Genomic DNA, 20,140 nt, shown 5'->3' with positions numbered 1-20,140 from the left:
TTCTGGTTTAACACTAGTTGTAAACATTTTACCTCAAACTCCAAAGGGATAGAAGAAATCTTACATAAAACAGAAAGATGAGATGTGAGGCATAACCACAACGCACACAGAGCGTACGTATGTTTTCTGATGCCAAGTGTGCCATCTGTAATCTCTACAGAGCTTAGAAAATAAAGTTAGAACACTTACTGCAATCTCTGCTTAAAATTCAGCCAAATTTCCAGCTTACTAAAGAATAATGCATATTCTAATAGACTGATTCTACAAGAAATAATAGTATTTCATAGTTGTCTAAATCAATGGTTCTCAACCTTCCTAATGTTGCAACCCTTTAACATAGTTCCTCATGCTGTGGTGACCCCAACCATAAAATTATTTCGTTGCTCCTTCATAATTATAATTTTGCTACTGTTATGAATTGTAAATATCTAATTTTTCTGATGGTCTTAGGTGACCCCTGTGAAAGGGTTGTTCATCCCCAAAGGAGTCGTGATCCCCAAGTTGAGAACTGGTGGTCTAATATTTTTCACTGAAAATAAGCATGATTTAAAAAAAAAAAAAAGATCATGAAACAAAATCCCCTCCTTATGTTATCCTACTTTAAATTCTGGAAGCTGAGGAGGGTTTGGTGGAAACTTTGTTGATAAGCTGTTCTTTAGTTTAGAGATGGCTCAGAGGTTAAGAGAACTGACTGCTCTTCCAGAGGTTCTGAGTTCAATTACCAGCAACCACATGGTGGCTCACAACCATCTGTAATGAGATCTGGTGCCCTCTTCTGGCCTGAAGGCATACATGGAGACTGAACACTGTGTACATAATAAATAAATATTTAAAAAAAAAAAAAAGAATAAATGACAAACCAGAAAGAGGAGTTTCTGTTCTTCTCAAAGCCCAGTTGTTCATGGTGTGATATTGCTTACCGGAAATAAGCCTGGTATGAAACACTTCTGTGTGAATCAGTATTTTCTCGGGTATGATTCTGAAACCAGAGGACGTTTTTTTTTTGTTTTTTTGTTTTTTTTTAAATCTGGGAAAGATTTGTAACTTTTAAACAGCAGAATTTCTCTGCTGGTATGTGAACCGATCACTATCAGAATATCTAGGAGCTATGTGGATGTCACTGTGAGACAGAGATCAGGGAGGCCTGCATTCCCAACTCTTGAGTGTCTCAGGTCAGGCAAATCTACATTCATTGCACCAGTGAGGACCTGATATGCAAGGCTTTAGGCTAGGCCTCCTTTTTATGAGGAACTCTGCGGTGTCGCCAGCCAGTAATGAACATCTAAAAATAAAATAGCATTGCATTTATCCCATGACCTTTTCCCCTTGTGTAACAACTCCAGCGACTTACCACATAGGTCTGCAGCAATGATAAAAGGATCGTTTTCACTATCCCTCTGGATTGGGCAATCATGTCAGATGTTTTCGGTGGTTTTCATTTTTCTTTATTTGTTTGTCCCAAGTGTGGCTCACATCTTCATTCCCTGTGTGTTTGACTTGGCCTTGTGATTCTGGTGTGTGTTGTATCTCAGCTGAAGAAGCCGTGCACTAGGGGAGCAGAGGATCATGGCAGCAAGCGCTCCGTGTTGTTCTCAGTGCTTCAATAGAGTCCGACTGCTCTACGCCAGGCCTTTTCTGCATGTCCAGCAATGCCTTGTCTCTCCAGTATCTTTATTATCTGACGCCTGCAGTTGTCCAGCCTTGTACATGTTAGCTTAGACTCCCATAACATAACTTTGGAAAACTTGGAATATCCATCCCTTTGCTTATTGCCTCACTTTCCACACAAAACCTTCTTGATTCAAGTCCCTTCCAACATTTGGTTCAAAACTGAGCTCATTTTAAATTCACCATTTCCTTTGTAACATATTTTTCAAAGAGTTTCTTTTTTCTTTCTTTTTTTTATGATAAGCAGGCTGGACAGACCTTGGGCATCTGGAGACCCACAGTTTCTGAAGTCAGCCTGCTGATAGGGACAAATGGCGTGAAAGGCCATCTGTGACCCTGCCTGCTTCTGCCACTGGCTGGGGTGGCTTTCCTTCCATCTGATCATTACTGGAAACTAACCCTCTTCTTCCGCCTTATCTCTCTCCTTCTGTGGCCGAGTCTTCTCTTTTCCCGTTCACCTGGATGTTGGAAACCCATCCTGGCCTTCTACTAATTTAGTCTTATTTAAAATTGATCTTCACGGAAGAGCGAGTGAGTGGCCATCCATCTCCAGCCAGTTTGCAGACATCTCCATCTCTTTTGTGATAACAGTGTGCCCCTGAGGGTGTGGGAGGGTCCTTAGTGCTTTCAGCTCTGGCTTCAGATTAGAATGTCTGGTGCCCAGATTCAGTGACCTTAGGTGAACATTGTCGTCGCTGTTGTGTGACTTTTATTTTGGAGGTTAATGTGTTCAGATCTGGAAAGTAATTTGGTGTCTTTCTGTGAGAGGAGAGAACTCGAGAAGCTAGTCACCAGGACGAGGTAATTTCTGCAAAGGTATCTCGAGGTGCATCCCTCCTTCCTGAGAGATCTGAAACACTTGTTTCCTTTGCTTACCAACAACCGGTGCCAGCATTCCTTTGTGGGATGCACTAGAGCATGCCACCGACTCTTCTGGAGCCGCATCTCGTATGCAGTATTACCAACAACCGGTGCCAGCATTCCTTTGTGGGATGCACTAGAGCATGCCACCGACTCTTCTGGAGCCGCATCTCGTATGCAGTAATACAGAGTGATGAGTGCCAAGAGATACAGACAGACGTCTTTGGATGTGCACTGGAAGCAGCGACTATGGGAGAAGGTGAAGAGGCCAGTGACTGATCAGTGAAATCCTTTATACACATACCTCATCACCCTCCACAGGCCTGCGTTTAGAACTTTCTCTCCAGTCAGGCGGTGGTGGCGCACATCTTTAATCCCAGCACTCTGGAGGCAGAGGCAGGTGGATCTCATTCCAGGCCAGCCTGGTTTACAAGAGCGAGTTCCAGGACTGGCTCCATAAATACTGAGAAATTCTATCTTGAAAAACAAACAAAACACAAAATAAAACAAAACCCCCCAAACCAAAAAAGTTTATTAAATTCTTAAATAGCCCACAGTACTTAGAATAATTGTATAATTTTACTGTATACACTACATATACTCCTCATGTCCAGTAATATATGTATATTTGAAACATTTGTTTAAAACTGTAAGTAATGCTATTTTTGATTGCTGGCTGTTCACAGAATGAACACTCCGGTGTGCAGGTTTTGCCGTGAAGAGGCCCAGGAATGTAAACTAAGCAGGCGTGTCAGGGAATTAAATGGCAGACCTCATCGCATGACCCCAGTATCCCTCACAAGCTCTGCCAGCACAGATGCTTGGATCGTGTGCAGTTAAACCAGAGTTCACAGTTCACTCAACTTCCTCAGATTTTCATATTCAGAATGGAATTGTCCAATAAAAACATATTGAAAATATCTAGCAGGTCAGATTAGATAAGATTTGCCCAGGAATAAATGCAGAAGGGAAATGACCTCCAAAACAAACAGTAGGCCTATTGAAGTGGGGTCGAGGCGCCCCTTGGTGACATATGGGCGCATTACCAAACTCCGTCCACATTCCTTGACTTTTCTGGTAAATTCGGTTGACATCTCTGCCACATGAAGTGGCTTTTAGGGTTTACGCTGGATTTCTCTTCCCGTGGCTCTGCTTCCGTTGCTTCTAATTTGCCAACTTGCCCTCGCTTTCTTTTGTAACTCTGCCCCCACCGACTGGATCAAATTGCCCTTTATTTACTAGCTCTGGCTTTCTTCCTCTTCCTCTCTCGCTCCCTTCGTCCTTCCCTCCCTTACTTCCAGTTGGTCTTACTTCAGAGACTCCTATGACACCCATTCTTTTACCAGGGACTTCTCAGTTCCTTCCCTCGGAATTCCAGGGCGCAGGGTCCATTCTGCTGGTCCAGAAAGCCTTGTACACACTAGGTCAGCCTTATTCTCCAAGAACTAAATCAAAGATGTGTCAAACTTCTCATCTACCCAAGCATCTCAGTGCTGCTTCTGGCATCTCTGAACTCATGTAGGAAGAGAACTGGAGGATTCAGAGAGATATGGTCCCACAGCACTCCATATTTAAGTTCATCAAGAACACACAGTTTTCCCCCCACAAGTGTTGTCTTTGCCAGCTGTATTTAAGTTTTAAAGTATAATGAGCTGAGGTCATTTCTAAAGTGACCTTGTAGGCAATGACAGAATGGCCGTCGACTCCTTGTATCCAGCGCTGTTGAAGGACAGCGGCTGGAGCTACTGCGATTGTGGTGTCCATGTCTTTTGCTAGGCGGTGGTGACTTCTGACGTGGGAATTCTCTGCCCAAACTGTCCTGAGTGAGTCAGTGCTGCCACCACCTCCCAGCCTAATGTAAAAGTCCACACCGAGAGAACCAGACCATCCCACCGCCAACAGCTTTGTGTCTCCAGGCTAAAAAATCTCTAGTAAGAAAAACTTTATTAACCTGCTACAATCACCTCCCGAACCCTGTTTGAGACAGGACCTCACTGTCTAGCTCTGGCTGGCATGTGACTCACTATATAGACCAAGCTGGTCGCTAACTCACAGAGAGCCATCTGCCTCTTCCTTCCACGTGCTGGGATGGATAAAAGGCATGTGCCACCATGCCTGGCTACTAAATTCTTTACCTGTAGAATATTTTTATAAGGCAGCAAATCCACTTTTATTTATGTACTTTCCATTAGCTTCAACCTGGAAGAGATGCAGCATCACACAGATTTCATATCCACTGGCCTTTCATACTCAATCCAATAGCTTGCTTTGGAATTTGGCATGAACCAGGTCACTGTTTCCATGGGCCAGAGTTATCTTTCCCCAGATTATTCTCGTTTTGTTCGGTTTGCTTCCAGGAGTCTCTAGGTTGTTCTTTTCCTCTGTACACCTAAGTCCATCTCTTTCCTAAGGAGAGTTCAGTTTCAGCTGAACTGAACTGCACACCTGGCATGCACACCTTCAATTTCTAGAACACCTGTGCTCTCATTGGTTCCTGAAACTTCCTTGTAGCCAGCAAAAATGGCCTCGCAAACACAGCCTTCCTAATCCACTTGGATTTTAGAAGTCCTGTTCCCAACATTCCTCCACAGGTGCAGAGATGGTGGAAAGTCATATGTGGAATGTATTTTAATCATCTCAACTGTTGTTATCACCTAGAAGTTTAGTAGTTTAGTTCTTTTGATTTTTATGAGTTTTTCCCCCATCGTCCATTCATTCTGTTCTATACAATGCTAGGGACTGAACCCAGGACTTCATATATGCTAAAAAGCTACACATTCAGCCCAGGAGAGTTATATATTTTCTTTTTTGTTGTTAACTTTTAAAAAAGATTTTTTTATTTTATTTTATGTACATGGTTGTTTTGTCTTTCATGTATGTCTGTTTACCATCTACATCTCTGATGCCCTCAGAGGCCAGAAGAGGGCTTCAGATCGTCTGGAACTGGAGTCACAGACAATTGTGAGCCACCATGTGGAGGCTGGGGTTGAACCTGGGTCCTCTGGAGGAACAGACAGTGCTCTTAACTGCTTAGCTGTCTTTCTAGCCCCGAGAGTATGGATTTTCTGAACTGCTCCAGAGCAAGCACTGTTTTCAGCCTCTGCTCTGGTAGAAAGTCCAAGACCCCTGAGCCAGCGTTGATGAAGTCCCCTGTCGTTCCGCCAGTCTTTGCAACATTAATCTGAGCACATCTGTAAAGAGCTGGCTCTTTGAACACCTAGGTGAGAGGACAGACAGAAGAATTTTTCCATTCCATTCTCTAATATGTTGTCCCTCATGTCATTACCTAGTTCTTGATAGAGACTTATTAAATGTGAATCTAACAGTTTTCCACACCTATTTTTAACACGTAAAACAATTCTAGTACCTTCTTTCTTGATCTAAATTACTTAGATTTAAAGAAAGATGAAGCGTATGATTAGAATATCAGTTAGAATGGAGGAAAACAGGAGAAGTGAGAGAGGTGTGGGTGCTCTCTCCCCACCCCCATGAGACCCATTCCCCCCCCCCTCCAGTTTATTCAGTCAGTCACCGCAAGACAGCTTCGCAGTCCACACAACCTGGATAATTTCCCTTTGATTACTCACATCAAACCTTTGCTGTGATCCTGGAATTTCCTTGCTTCTGTGAATGATCAATACTTTGGGATAAATAAATAATTTATTTAGCTGTACTAGGACTAGCCCTGTGTAGCAACTCGGATTGATCTTTTCCCCCCATCTCTGTTGCAGTGTTTCTAAGACCTCAGAGAAACCTGGAGTCCATAGACCCACAGTTTACGATTCGGAGGAAGATGGAGCAGATGAGAGAAGAAAAGGAGCTGGTGGAGCAGCTCCGCGAGGTACTGGGGGTGGAGCAGCTCCGCGAGGTACTGGGGGGTGGAGCAGCTCCGCGAGGTACCGGGGGTGGAGCAGCTCCGCGAGGGTACCGGGGGTGGAGCAGCTCCGCGAGGTACCGGGGGTGGAGCAGCTCCGCGAGGTACCGGGGGTGGAGCAGCTCCGCGAGGTACTGGGGGGTGGAGCAGCTCCGCGAGGTACTGGGGGTGGAGCAGCTCCGCGAGGTACCGGGGGTGGAGCAGCTCCGCGAGGTACTGGGGGTGGAGCAGCTCCGCGAGGTACCGGGGGTGGCACGTGACTGAGTGTGATGCTCACAGTCCCGGCAGCATTCTGTGTGCAGCAAACACCTTCCTGAAGCATTGCACACATCCCAGTTACAGATCCAGCTAGGTCAGTCCCTCCTGGACTGTTTGTTACTGCGTGAGTCACTTAGCCTTGAGTTTCAGTTTCTGCTTATACTGAAGACCCACAGTGCGTTCTGGTGAAAGAATGCCTGCCGTTTATTTGCCTAGTAGTAATATTTCACTAGTTTAAAGACCTGTATATAGTATTCTGAAGTTTGTATTCCAAACCAGTCAGAGCTTTGAAAATCCACTGTGTAATAAGCAAACCATTTGAATTACCATTGAAGGTGAAGGCTTTTCTGAATGCCGTCCAAGACTTTCAGCTTCATACTGGTGGGGGCTGGGAATATGTGTTTGTTCACGGTGCTGTGGAACCTCATGGGCACTCCGAAGGTCTTTGTGTCTGCATAGGAACATGATACGTTTGTTTAAGACACTAACAGTTCTGTCACCAAGGAAGAAGCTGGTGTCAGCTGTGGAAGATGGCCTGTAAGTTACTCATTCAATCAGATCTATTACGGTGAGGGCCACAGAGGGCAAGCAGGCTTCTTCTGAGAGACTGCTGCAGATTTTATGTTGAAACCTCTCCTTTCTCTGACAAAAGTCCTCCTCGCAGTGACACACCTCCTCCAACAGGACACACCTCCTCAAGCCTTTCCAAACAGTTCCACCAACTGGGAACCAAGCATGGGGTCTGCTCTCATACAAACAGCTACACCAGCCATGGGAAGGCATGGACAAGTGAATCCCTGGGGTTAGTTGGTGAGATCCAGGTAAAAGTAAGCATTCCAGTTCCCAAAAATAAAGCAGAGTGAGGAAGAACCCCGAGACTGACAACTGATCTTCTTACATGCACACCCATGCATACCCATACATGCGCAACACACACACACACACACACACACACACACACACGGTACCTATGCACATACATGCATACATATACACATCCACCACACACATGTACACACACATACATATATGTACACACCCCACGCACCTGCACACACTATACGTATACATAAACCACACACATGCACACATACACATAACATGCACACACACAGTCCCTACACATAGATCTGTTCTGAATGTCCAGCTTCGTGATCTCCTTCCAATTTTCACTCATTGTAAGTCACTAAATTAGCTATCTCTTCATAGCTATTACTCTGTTCCAAAGAGCTTCTGCCTTCGCAGCAGTTTTTGCTCAGGGTTTAAAGTTGGTTTCTTGCTAAAGGATAGACTAGTCCCACCCTTCCCCATCTTTCCAGTAAGCACACCTGCACAAGCTAAGTGCCCTGCAGGGCCAGGCGTGGAACTTGAAGAATAACATGGCCTTAAGCTCCGTGGGTTTTTTGTCTCACCTCACGTCTCTCTGGAGCCAGAGATACTAATGCACACACATTGAAAGCTTGTGTCCTCTACCCAGACAACTGGGGAGTGAGTAGTCTAGCAAGACAGAGAACTTTCAGACTATTGGTGTTCTACTCTCTCTGGGCATCAGAGAAAAGGTGCTAGTCCACTCGGGCCCTGCTGGCAAAGCCCAAGTAGAGACCATCCCGTTGGAGTGGTGTCAGAGAAGCCAAGGTAGAAACTAGAAATTCACCCTCACTGGTAAGGAGTCTGTCTGCTCTCACCGAGTCAGGGGAGAGCTGCGTAGAGCCTGGGTCTTTCCTCTAGAACCTTGCCAGAGGACGACCACTACCATCCTGCCTGCTTCCTGAGGCCAAGTGGAAAACTAGACCTCTACATTAGTCTTGCCATAACATGGTGGGAGTCTTTCTTTTTGTATCAGGCTAGTATCCTTAAGCAGATCTGTCTAAATCCAAGTTTTAAGTAAACTGGAACCTCACAACACAATGCAAAAAGTGCCTGGATTTCACCCGAAAAATCAGTCCGCAAACCAAGGGTTTGGGAGAATCATAAGCCCTGTGAGAAGACAGCCCACAGATGATGGCTCTGATCTGGCACGGTGGTCAAGATTACCCGAGAGAAACTAGAGATGTCCTTTATTGGCAGAGTGGTGGGGTGAGATTCACTTGTCTTCATGGAAGACCCCACTTTGGTCCCCAGAACTGCAAGGGTGAAAAGAATACCTCAAACTGTGGAACAGATTTTCAAGAGACCTCACTGAGTCATGACTGGCATAGTCCCAGGAGAAGAAGCCATAGAGTGGTACACCAGGGAACCAGGACATCTCAGCAAAGGAGAACCAAATGGATGTATGGAACTGAAAAAATACATTGTCCAAAATGAAGAAACCTGGTGTGGAGAAGCCACAGCAGAGAGGAGATGCTGCGGGATGAGCTGGAAGGACAGGGTGATAGACGTGACTTTCAGGCCTGGAGAGAAAGCAAACTGAAAACAGATGGACTGGGAGCCCATGAAGGAGTGACATGTGCAAAGAGTTCAAGAGGGGACACCCATCCCCTGGGCGCCTTTTGAAAGAGCCTTGTGTGTCTTGACACACAACACCACGGTTGTTTTCCAAGTTGTTGTTGATATTGGGAACATTCAGCAAATAGCATATGAAATCTCCCAGTCTTGCTTCCTAATTCCCCCTGAATTGTTTCAAATTTCAAATCTAATTTATTTACTTTAAATTATGTGCCTATGTCTGTGTATGAGTGTGGGCATGTGTATGAGTGCAGTACTTGCAGAGACCAGAAGAGAGTGTGGAATCCCCTAGAGCTGGAGTTATAGGCAGTCGTGAGCAGCTTGACATGGGTGGTGGGAACTGAACTCAGGTCTTCCGAAAGAGCAGTAGGTATAGCAAGAGTAATCAAAACCCAGAGACAGATATTGGGGTTCAGAGAAGCAAAGCAGCCAAGCCACTAGAGACCTCTTACCTTATATGAAATCTTCAGATTGCAAGAGAGTGAGTTTCTGTCTCTTCCCACTTTATACTCCTCTCTAGTGCTGGGATTAAAGGCATGCACCGCCACTGCCTGGCCTCTGTGGCTAACTAGTGTAGCTGTTTTGTATTTTGATCTTCGGACAAGCTTTATTTATTAAAATACAAATAATATAGCTCTATAAGTATGTGCTCCTAGCTGCTAAACCATTTCTTCAGCCCTTCAAGTTTAATATTTAGAGTAAGGGTAATTAATTGATTTCTTGACTAAAATGTTTTTCTTCATCCCCTTCCCACCCCGTGTCAACTCCAATGAGCTAACCGTATTTGGTCTTTATCAGTCCATTCATTCTGTTTTTGTAGTCTCATAACCAAAACTAGGAACATACTGAACTTAAGTGATTCCAAGTGTGTGATTCTAGTCCTGAGGATGTGGAAGCAGGAGGGCCAGGAGCTCAAGGTCCTCGGCTACACAGAGAGTTTGATGCTAGCCTGGGCTAGATGTTCCTCTGTCTCAGAAACAAACTACCAAAGAATTTTCTTATTACTGCAGTTTTAATTAAAACATATCAGGACAACTGAATCTGTCTTTATATAAAGGGTTTTAAAAAATGTTTGAAAATATTTAACATGAGTGTTTTCCAAACATTCTCTCTGTGCCTGGGGTGTGTATGTATGTATGTATGTGCATGTGAGTATGTGTGTGTGTGTGCTCGTGCATGTGTGTTTGAATGTGCATGTATGTGTGGTGGCCAGGAGATGACCTCAGTTGCCGTCTACATTTTTGTGTCTGAGTCAGGGTCTCTCTCTCTCTCACTGACCTGAACCTTGCTGACTAGGCTGGCTGGCTAGGTAACCTCAGGGACCCTCCTGACTTCACTTCCCTATTGCTGGAATTACAGGCATAGACTCTCTGGATTCTGGTATCAGGCTTGGGTCCTTGCAAACCCTTCACTGACAGAGCCGCCTCCCTATCTCCAGAATCCTTACCCTTCCCATTGTGAGTAGTGCTCCAGTTCATACAACTAGCTGTGTTTAACACTGAACTTGCTTTGGCGCCCATAGCAACTGGCTCTTTCTGCTTTCCACCCCCCAGAGCATCGAAATGAGGTTGAAAGTGACCCTCCATGAAGACCTCGGGGCCGCACTCATGGACGGTGTCGTTCTCTGCCACCTGGCCAACCACATCCGCCCGCGGTCTGTCGCCAGCATCCATGTTCCCTCACCTGCAGTTGTAAGTAAGGCCAGAGAGAGGGAAACTGTCATTAGACAGACTCTCTTTGCATGGAGTTGTTGGTTAAAGATGCCAGTGGGGTCTCCGGGAGTCTGCCCTGAACCCTTCCATTGGGCCCCATACAACCAGAAGAACGGTGTGAAGCAAGGAGTTGGAGGAAGTAGCACCTTCAGTAAAGGGAGGCTGTTAAAAAACACGTGTAAGAAAGACAGAAAATAGCTGCCTCAGGTGTGGAGTCTAAAGAAGTTAGGGATCGATATGCTGGTTTAAAGGCCATAGAGCACAGAGATTTGACCCTCACAAAAGGATATTTAAACAGCGGGGTACCTCTTCAGAAGGCTGTCTGGTAGAAGGCTAAGAGGTCTCTCTCAGGCTTTTTTCTCAGTAGGGCTTCACTAGCAATTCACCAACTAGCCCAAGCCGAGCTCTCTTGCCTCAGCCTCCGCAGTGCTTGATTGGAATCTCTTTTCTGTGCGTCACTGGGGATCTTGCAGTAGCTTATGAAGATGCGTGAACACGGAAGCATCCTGAATCACCCACCAATCCCGGCTCCACTAATACGCTTTTTCTCGTCCCTTCCCATCTTCCTTCCTCTCCTTCCTTGGCCAGGGATCAGACCCAGGGCCTCTGTCTGCCAAGCAGGCGCTTTCCCACTGAGTTGCATCCTAGCCCTGACCCTTGTCCTAGATGTCACAGCACCTGGGACAGGTGGGAGAAAGCTTCAGGGGCAGCTTGTGATCCTGCCTGCAAGACAAATTAGGGATAGGATTATCTGTGAAGTCCACATAGGGTTATACAGATAAGAGCAGAAGGAGTTTATGTCAACAGATTGGGTGTATGGGGGAAAGTTGAGGAGCTTAGGGGCGAAAAGGCAACGATGGATTCCAGATCTGTGTCTGAAAGCTCTGAGCAGGTTGTGTCCTGAGTTTAGCTTGATACACCCCTCTCTGAAATAGACCTGCTCCTGAGAGGATGATGTGAGGTACTGGAGAGACAAGTCACGTAAATGAGCCACTGCCACCGTCCATGTTTATGTATAGCTGAGCCACTCGTCTCAAGGTACAATTTCGACCATGTAATGAGTGTGTCAGGTGACCACTTGTTTGAAAGCCCTGCCCTCCGCTTCAGGGAGCTCTCACTAGGACAGCTTTTCTTCTGCTCTGTTTTGTCCCGGCGGCAGAGAGCGGCTGGTTGTCTCATTTCAGCTGTCAGTTGGTTTTCTATAAAGTTGACTCTGCCTTTTCCTTTTCAAAAATATGGCCACTTTTTTTTTTTTTCCTCAGCCAGCTCCGCAGGATCCAACGCCCCCTTCTGGTCTCCTTAGGCATTGGATCCCCTGGAGCTGGAGTTGGCAGGGGTGAGTGCTAGGAACTGCACTTGGGTCCTCTCTTAGCCACTAAGCCAGTTCTCCATGACATTGTGTGAGCTGTGTGCCCAACTGTCAGTTTTTTGAGACACACTGGATTCTCTGGCTTCCCAGCAGAATGTGCACTGTCACCTTGCTAGGTGTCAGGAGACATTAAAAATCATGAACCCTTACACTTTTATTTATGTTTCAGGAAAAACATCATACTTTTAAAGAGACCTTTTCATTTTAATAATTTTTTAAATTGTAAACACATAGGAAACAGTGGTTGGTAGGAGAAAATAGCAGAAAACAGTGTTCTTCTGTCTTTACCAACATGCTCCATACATTTGTGTTTTGAATTATGATTTTATATACACTATGTATTTTTAAAATCTATGGGAGCCTAAATTGTCTGCACCAGATCCTTCCTGATGACCCTTCTTACTGTCTGCTGCAGGAGTCTGTTTGTTACAGCTCACTTCTAAATGCCCACTTACCAGAAATTCTCCTGTGGTCTACTCAAAGTATTTTTATTTTTAAAGTTAGGATGTGTGTGTGTGTGTACATGTGTGCGTGTGCATGCGTGTATGTAGACATGTCCTTGCCACAGTGGTTATGTAGAGATCATGGGATAACTTATAGGAGTGAGTTAGCATCTTCTACTGCGAGTCCTGGAATCGAACTCAGGTCTTTAGGTTTGGCTGCAGGTGCCTTTACCTACTAAGCCATCTTGGCCAGCCCCTCAAGCAGTTTTGAATGGACCCAGCCCTGCTGTAGCCGTAGAACCTGGACCCCTAGTGCCCACCACAGTTCCTGCTCTGACACAAAAGAATGTGGTTCCTTTGTGTTCCCCTCACTGCAAACCCATCACCCGTAATAACTCCCCCATGTCACCCTACCCCTTCTTTTGGCTGTTGTCTCCAGCTATGCTGGAGCTGTGTGGCCTAAGGTTTGTGTCCTTTTGGTCCACTGTTGTGCCTTCAGCACCAAATGCAGCCTGGGTAGAGTAGACAACCAATACGGTTGCGCCTGCACCATCAGTAATGCCGAGGGTGCCTGTCCTGACCATGCTACTGCAAACATTAAGCGTTCTGGTCTTTCGTTTTATGAGCTCCGTGGTGTATGGTTTGGTAATGCCAAGCTCAGGGAAGGTAGTTCGGATAGAGTAATCGCCATCCTCTACATAGTGAATATTGATTCAAGAGGAGAAAAATTAGTTTCTTCAGTTTTTCCAGGCTGTAGGCAAAACATTGGCCTCCCAGTTGGTATGATTAAAGGGAGTTTTGATTACCAGTGGTGAGGTTGAACCTTTAACCACTACCACAGACCTGTCCCTGAACCAGGAGTACAGGATGATGGTGGTGGACCTATGGGACCACAGGATGCTTCTGGAGCCTCACTTCCTCTAGAATCTGTTCTTCTCTATTCCCTGTGATCTCTCTGCTCCTCCTGTCTGTGTGTGGCTGTGCACAGCTGTCCTGTGTCTGTCTGGGGCACTTGTAAGAGGACTTCCTCTCCTGCCACGAGGGACAGTGTTTGTTTAGCCTCTCAGCCCAGTTGTTTCAGCCATACTTTTTGGTTTCCTTTTTAAGGAAATTAATAGTGGAATATTTTTTAAAAAAATGTTAAGAAGTGTTTAAAATTTTATCATCATTTTTTTTTTCCTGTATGAATCCATCTGTGCTTTTCGCGTCACTGCAGTATAGGTCAGTGCAGCAGTGAAGCTTTGGGTTAAATCTGCCATTTTTGAATGCTATTTGCCTCTTACGTGCCTTTCTAATTCAACTTTTTGTTTGTTTGTTTGTTTGTTTGGTGAGGAGACAGCCTTATGGATTTTTAACCCTTAGTATGGAAATACATTTGTTGTTGGGGAAAGGTGATGTTTGCGGTATATTTTTAGGTGAACTACAATGGGCTATCCAACTGTATGATGTGAGCTTTTTGTGTGCACATACACAGATACTTAGATGTGTGAGCAGCTGGCATACATCCATGTCAGCGCATCAGCATTGCATACTTGTGTCTCTCTAAACCTCTCTCTGCTGAGTACATTTACAGTCCAAAAATATGACCCACACTAGTAAGTTTTTTTTTTTTTGCCTCTAGATGGATGTTTCTGGATTGCTTTTTATCTTAACACTGTTGTTTTTGTATGTTTGCATTTCTAGCCCAAACTCAGCATGGCCAAGTGCAGGAGGAATGTGGAAAACTTCCTGGAAGCTTGCAGAAAACTTGGCGTTCCCGAGGTAACACCAGACTTAGTTCAAATGGCCACGTTTTGATCAAAACGTCAATATAGCTGTTTGAACTGTTGAATAAACATCTTGTTTTTGTTTCACATCCCCCCCCCCCTTTTAAGTTTCAGGAAATAATCCTGACTAAGTGACACACATTTTGAACGGAAATCGTTCTCTTGCAATGAAATTAGCGTGGTTTTATATGTGTGTTCGCTTCTAAGGAGAAGGGGGAATCATTTGTTTTGAAATGTAAAATTTCAGATTTGAAAGAAAAGGGCTATCAGAGAGTTAATAAGAATCAGAAATTCTGAGGGCTGGAGAGATGGCTCAGAGGTTAAGAGCACTGGCTGCTCTTCCAGAGGTCCTGAGTTCAATTCCCAGCAACCACATGGTGGCTCACAATCATCTGTAATGGGCACTGTCTCCTGGAAAGTGTATATATAATAAATAAATTAATTAAAAAAGAGAATCATAAATTCTCTCAGCAGAAATTGCTGAGACAGCGAGTGGCCTAGGACCAGATCCATAGAGTAGCTAAGAACAGCAGATCAGAACTCATGGGCTCCTTAGCCTGGGCTGTTTGGCAAAAATCCTGATGGCATATTAATTGTTGGCTTTCATTTCCGGTGGCTGCATTTTAAGATATGAGTCAAACTAATATTCATTAAAAATACAATGATTGCTATTGTTATTGTTGGTGATACCAATGCATGTGACTTTGTAGTTGGCTAACTTACGTTTTCATTTTATCCTTCCGTCTACTCTAGGCCCAGTTTGCAAGTCTTTGTAGCCCAACTAATTATACAGTTTACCCTCCCTACCCTCCTCCCCCATCCCAGGCTCAGCCCTAAAGGCATCCTCAGGAAGGTGCTTGGGGGTTTTAGAGACTTCCATATTTAACTTAACATAAAACGACTTCGGGATTTAGGTAACAGCCACACAAATTAAGATGTCCCTTGCTGGGTGGTGGTGGTACATGCCTTTAATTCCAGCACTCTGGAGGCAGAGGCAGGAGGATCTCTGTGAGTTTGAGGCCAGCCTGGTCTGCAAGAACTAGTTCCAGGACAGGATCCAAAGTTACAGAGAAAACTTGTCTTTAAAAAAAAAAAGTCCCTCATCATGGTATAGAGAGATAAGTAGAAATTACATTTCTTATGACTTCTGTGTTTCCTAATGATGCAGGGATAAAGCAACTTTAAAAAAAAGAAAACAAGTGGTTAAAAAACAAAACTTTCAGGAGAGACTCTGAGCTTGTGTATCATGTTTCAAAGTGTACTGCATCCCTCTCTTCCTAGCCCCCAACTTTCCATTACTTCTTCCTCTTATTTTGGCTTAGGGGAGGTTAGTAGAAGAATTCCCGTATTATTTGAGAAAAGGCACATTGTTTTTAAAGTGGCCTTATATCAAGCTGCGTTAATGATAAGAAGGTTACCAGTGCCATATCTGAGAAACGACATCTCGTTTTATTTACTTCCGAAATGTCTTCGTCACCAGGTCTGCTTTCAGCTCCGTTACTCTGTGCATCTGTGTTGTTTGTGTGTCTTTGGATATCCCATAAACACTCTTGGCTTTAGATATTTGTAAAAACACAATTCTTCTGATAATATGATTCTACCATGGGCTAGTAAGAGTTCCCCACTGTGAATCGGAACTCTCAAGCCAATGGCAGATGATGGGTTACTGTGTGTGTGTGTTGGAAGGCTCCGGTGAGCTAGGAGGGCTCATTCTTGTCTATTAGGTTACCCTGGAACAAAATGAGATGTGAATACCCTTACTAAGTGAGAAGAGGAAATTAAATTACCATAGAAAAACAGAATATCACACTTTCTCAGTATGCCCCATCATGGTGCTTGTAATAGTGCTAGTCAACTCTTAATTCCCAAGAAGGGTGAGGAAAAGGGGGTGACACATGCTGGAGTCATGTGACCCAGTTGGTTATACCTTGCTATTTTTAAAGTTGTAAGAGATTTTCAAGGGTGTGTGTGTGTGTGTGTGAGAGAGAGAGAGAGAGAGAGAGAGAGAGAGAGAGAGAGAGAGAAAGAGAGAGAGAGACAGAGACAGAGAGAGGGAGAGGGAGAGAGAGAGAGAATGTGTGTATGTGAGAAAGAGTGTGTTTGTGTAAGAGAGAGTGTGTGAGAGACAGAGAGTGTGTGAGAGAGAGTGTGTGTGTGAGAGAGAGTGTGTGTGAGACAGAGTGTGTGTGAGAGTGTGTGTGTGTGTGAGAGAGAGAGTATGTGTGTGTGTGTGAGAGAGAGTGTGAGAGAGAGGGAGTGTGTGTGAAATCACAGAGTGTGTGTGAGACAGTGTGTGAAAGAGTGTGTATGAGAGAGAGTGTGTGTGAGAGTGTGTGTGTGTGTGTATGAGAGAGAGAGAGAGAGAGAGAGAGAGAGAGAGAATATCCTAATTTCCACTGGTTACAAGGCTTACCTTAGGCCACTACTACCAGGAAAAGATTACATGAGGAACTAAACCTCTTTACTGAGGATATTAAGTAAGGAAGGCACGCTTGAGTGGAAAACCAGAAATCCTCAATTGGAAAGTAATTAAGCCAGTCTTCCTGCTTGCTCAAAACAGAATGTTTTCATCTCACAAGTGCATGAGGGAATGTTTCATTCAAAGAGATGATGTGAGGTTTATCTGTTCTCTAAGACTGTGTTGGTTCTGTTTTGTGATAGAATCACCCTTTGGAACTACAGCCTAAAGTTGGCACAGTTTGTACGGTTTATCAGGTACATAGGGGCAGATGCCAGAGCTGGGCAGATTCAGTTAAATGATTGCATGCAAAGTCAGTTGATAAATGACTTTCAAAATTTATTCCATTTTTTTAAGGATATCTCCACCAGTACCATCCCAGATACTTGCTCCAGAGTTGATCATGTTTGTGAAGTATGTATGTACAGTTGAGCAATTGGTCCTTGGTACTAGGCGGTGCTCTATTAGTTATCCAGGAAATGTGCCCATGTGGGGTGTTGTGAGGCAGCATGTCAGCTCACTAGATAAATAGTAGAAGGTGTGGGTGAAAGTGTCATCCCCTGGCGTGGTAAGCCCACTCCTTACCGTAAGTGGTTCCCGGCTGGCTCTTGTGCACACATGGTGTCTTTGGTAGGCGGCATTCAGAACTGTCGACAGTATCAGGCAACAGTAGTACCCTGTGTGAGGCTCCTGGTCAGATTGGCAGCTATCTCTGACCTTAGCCTTGAGGACGGTGCTCGGCGGGCTCCTAAATCATTTGGGATAGAGTCTTTGTGTCAGCCAAGAATCTGAGTCTAGTTAAGTCTTGGGCCCATGAAGCCATTTACACAGCTAAGCTCCCTTTGTCGTGTCTGAGTCAGTTTGGCCCTCCTGTCCTCAGGTTTGCACGTAGTGGGTTCATGGTTGGCTGGCCTTCCACATCTAGGCTACTTTAAGACTAGCAGTCCAGTCCGTCAAGTTGAGAGAAGTCCCTCATTGATGAAGAATCAAAAGTATTGTACAGCAAATACTTATGTAGTTCGCTGGGAAGTTTTCACCCAATTCTAAATAAGTCACCATGGTCTTAGAACTCTGTCGGAATCTTCTTTCCTTTAATCGAGGTCCCTATTTAGATGGGGGAGGTGCACTTGGATAAGAAAGACACTCTTTTTTTTCTCTCTGCCCTGCCCTTGCCCTTCTTTACTCTCTCTAGAGAAAACATAGAGAAGGAAGTTAAGACAGTGACCCAGTTGGCAGACACCTTGGCAGGCAGTGGCCCTTCTTGCCTCATTGGCCACTTTTCCATCCCTTCAGAAGGATGCAGGGCTACTAGTTTTCATCCCAACTCAGAACAGGCTGTTGGGTGGGCCTCAGTTTCCCTACCAAGTGGAGTTAAGAATGACACTGAGAATTACTTACAGATGCTAACGCTGATTCTGTGAATGCTTGCTTAACTGTATTGGAGGTTTTCTCCTTTTTACCACCTTTTAGTATTTGGATTTGTGTTTTGTAGTGAGATTTTCTGCTGAAAGTAATGGTAATGCATTCCTATGTCGCCCATACTGTGAAGGGTTAGGATACGCAGACGTGACAACAGATCAGAATTTTTGTCATCCAATAGCAAACTGTAGCTGTAGTTTTGTTTTCATTTTTAAATAAAATGAGTTTCTTATTTTCTTCGACTTTGTTTCCGTTTCCCACAAAGCAGTGGCTTTAGTAATCACTTTAAATTGAAGCCAGCAGTTCTTTGAAGGGTGGAAATGAGATTCTTGGCATGATACTTACTGTGATTCTGTAATTTATGGGTTAATTCTGTACTTGGATAAGGAAATACAGCCTGACAGGTTTATTATTACTCTTAATTTGTAAATTCCTACTATTGGAGGAACCTACCATATAAAGTCAGCTCATCTCTTTTTTAAGATTTGTTTTTCTTTATAATTACGAGAACGTATACAAGTTTGCGTATGTGAGTACATTTGCCCCTGAAGGCCAGAGGAGGGCATCAGAGCCCCTCCAGCTGGCATTAAAGGCCGTCCGTCTGTCCTCCATCACCATCAGTTCCTTTCTAAGTACCATACACAGTCATGTGAGCATCCTTTCTGGTCAGTAGCCTTCCAGCCTGTCTCCATACATTTATTCAAAACAAATTATCTTAAACTCAGATTTTAAAATGAGGGTTTTTAAAAAATTTTAAATACAAGGACACTTTGAATTTTATTTCAGATATATGTGTTTAATTATTTATTTCAAGACGGCTAACCACTTTTTTTTTCTCTTAATGTTTTATTGTTGGCAGTGAGTTTGGCTTAGAGGAAAGTTTTACAGTGGAGACCAAAATTTTAATAATAGTAAAATTGTATGTGTAGATAATTTGCTTGACAATATTAGAGCTGCTCTCTTAAGTCCATACAATTGGCAATTCTTTATTGTATATTTAAAGAGAAGCCAAAATCCTCCATCTTTCTCCTCCCTACAGCAGACTGTTACCTGCTCACCGGTTTTACATTTTTAGAGTGATTATCAAGATACTGTTCAATGATACATTCAATAAAAATATAAGCATATTGATTAAGTAAATACATTCCAGTTTTCTAGATAGAACTTCTGCCTAGATGTGATTAGCTCTTAGAATTTAGCCTCCATGGCACCTAGTAGTGTCCGAGTTTTCTTTGTGTTGCTGTGATAAGCCCCGTGACCAGAAGCGACCTGGGGAGGAAAGGGTTTGTTTCATCCTAGGACTCCCAGGTAATGGCCCATCACTGAAGGAATTAGGGCAGGAACTGAGGCAGAGTCTGTGGAAAAACACTGATTAATGGTTTGCTCAGCCACTTTTCTTATACAGCCTGGGCCAACCTGCCTAAGGGTGATGCCACTCACAGTGGACTGGGCCTTACAGTTTACAGTTAAGAAAGTGCCCAGAGACATGTCACCTTGACACAGAAGCGTGTGACCTTTCCTTGTCCCCCAGATCTCGTGCTAATATAACAGTTGAACTTTATTATAGTACAACTTTGGAACTCCCACAGCCATTAAGATGTTCAACACTTTGACAGATGTGGTGGCTTGTGTCTTTAATCCCAGCACCCAGCAGACAGAGGCCTGCATATATCTGAGAGTTTGAGGCAGGCCTGGTTTATATAGCCAGCTCCAGGACAGCCAAGGGCTATGTAGAGAGCTCCTTGATCAAAACAAAACACAATTTACTTTAAAAGTCAAATGTTCCTTTAATAATCCAAAGTCCTTTAACTTTGGAGTCTTATAAAACCCCAAGTAAGTTACTTGCTTTTTTTTTTTAATTCCAAGA

At 44.2% G+C, this 20,140-nt stretch overlaps 1 protein-coding gene across 8 annotated transcripts in view; it reads left to right on the top strand.

The window, feature by feature from the left end:
- Lrch1 (leucine rich repeats and calponin homology domain containing 1) overlaps window positions 1-20,140 on the top strand; it is a 185,465-nt gene that overhangs the window by 147,675 nt on the left and 17,650 nt on the right. For all 8 annotated transcript variants that reach the window (XM_087912228.1, XM_087912230.1, XM_087912231.1 and 5 more), the window contains 3 exons: window positions 6,261-6,370; window positions 10,660-10,797; window positions 14,314-14,391. In XM_087912228.1, the coding sequence (XP_087768354.1) occupies window positions 6,261-6,370; window positions 10,660-10,797; window positions 14,314-14,391 (326 nt within the window). The remainder of the gene's footprint in view (window positions 1-6,260; window positions 6,371-10,659; window positions 10,798-14,313; window positions 14,392-20,140) is intronic.

The sequence above is a fragment of the Myodes glareolus genome, chromosome 12 (assembly GCF_982192425.1).
Source record: "Myodes glareolus chromosome 12, mMyoGla1.1, whole genome shotgun sequence".
Classification (NCBI taxonomy): Eukaryota; Metazoa; Chordata; class Mammalia; order Rodentia; family Cricetidae; genus Myodes; species Myodes glareolus.
The sequence above is the reverse complement of the archived record's forward strand: the minus strand, read 5'-3'. Positions and strand labels throughout refer to the sequence as shown.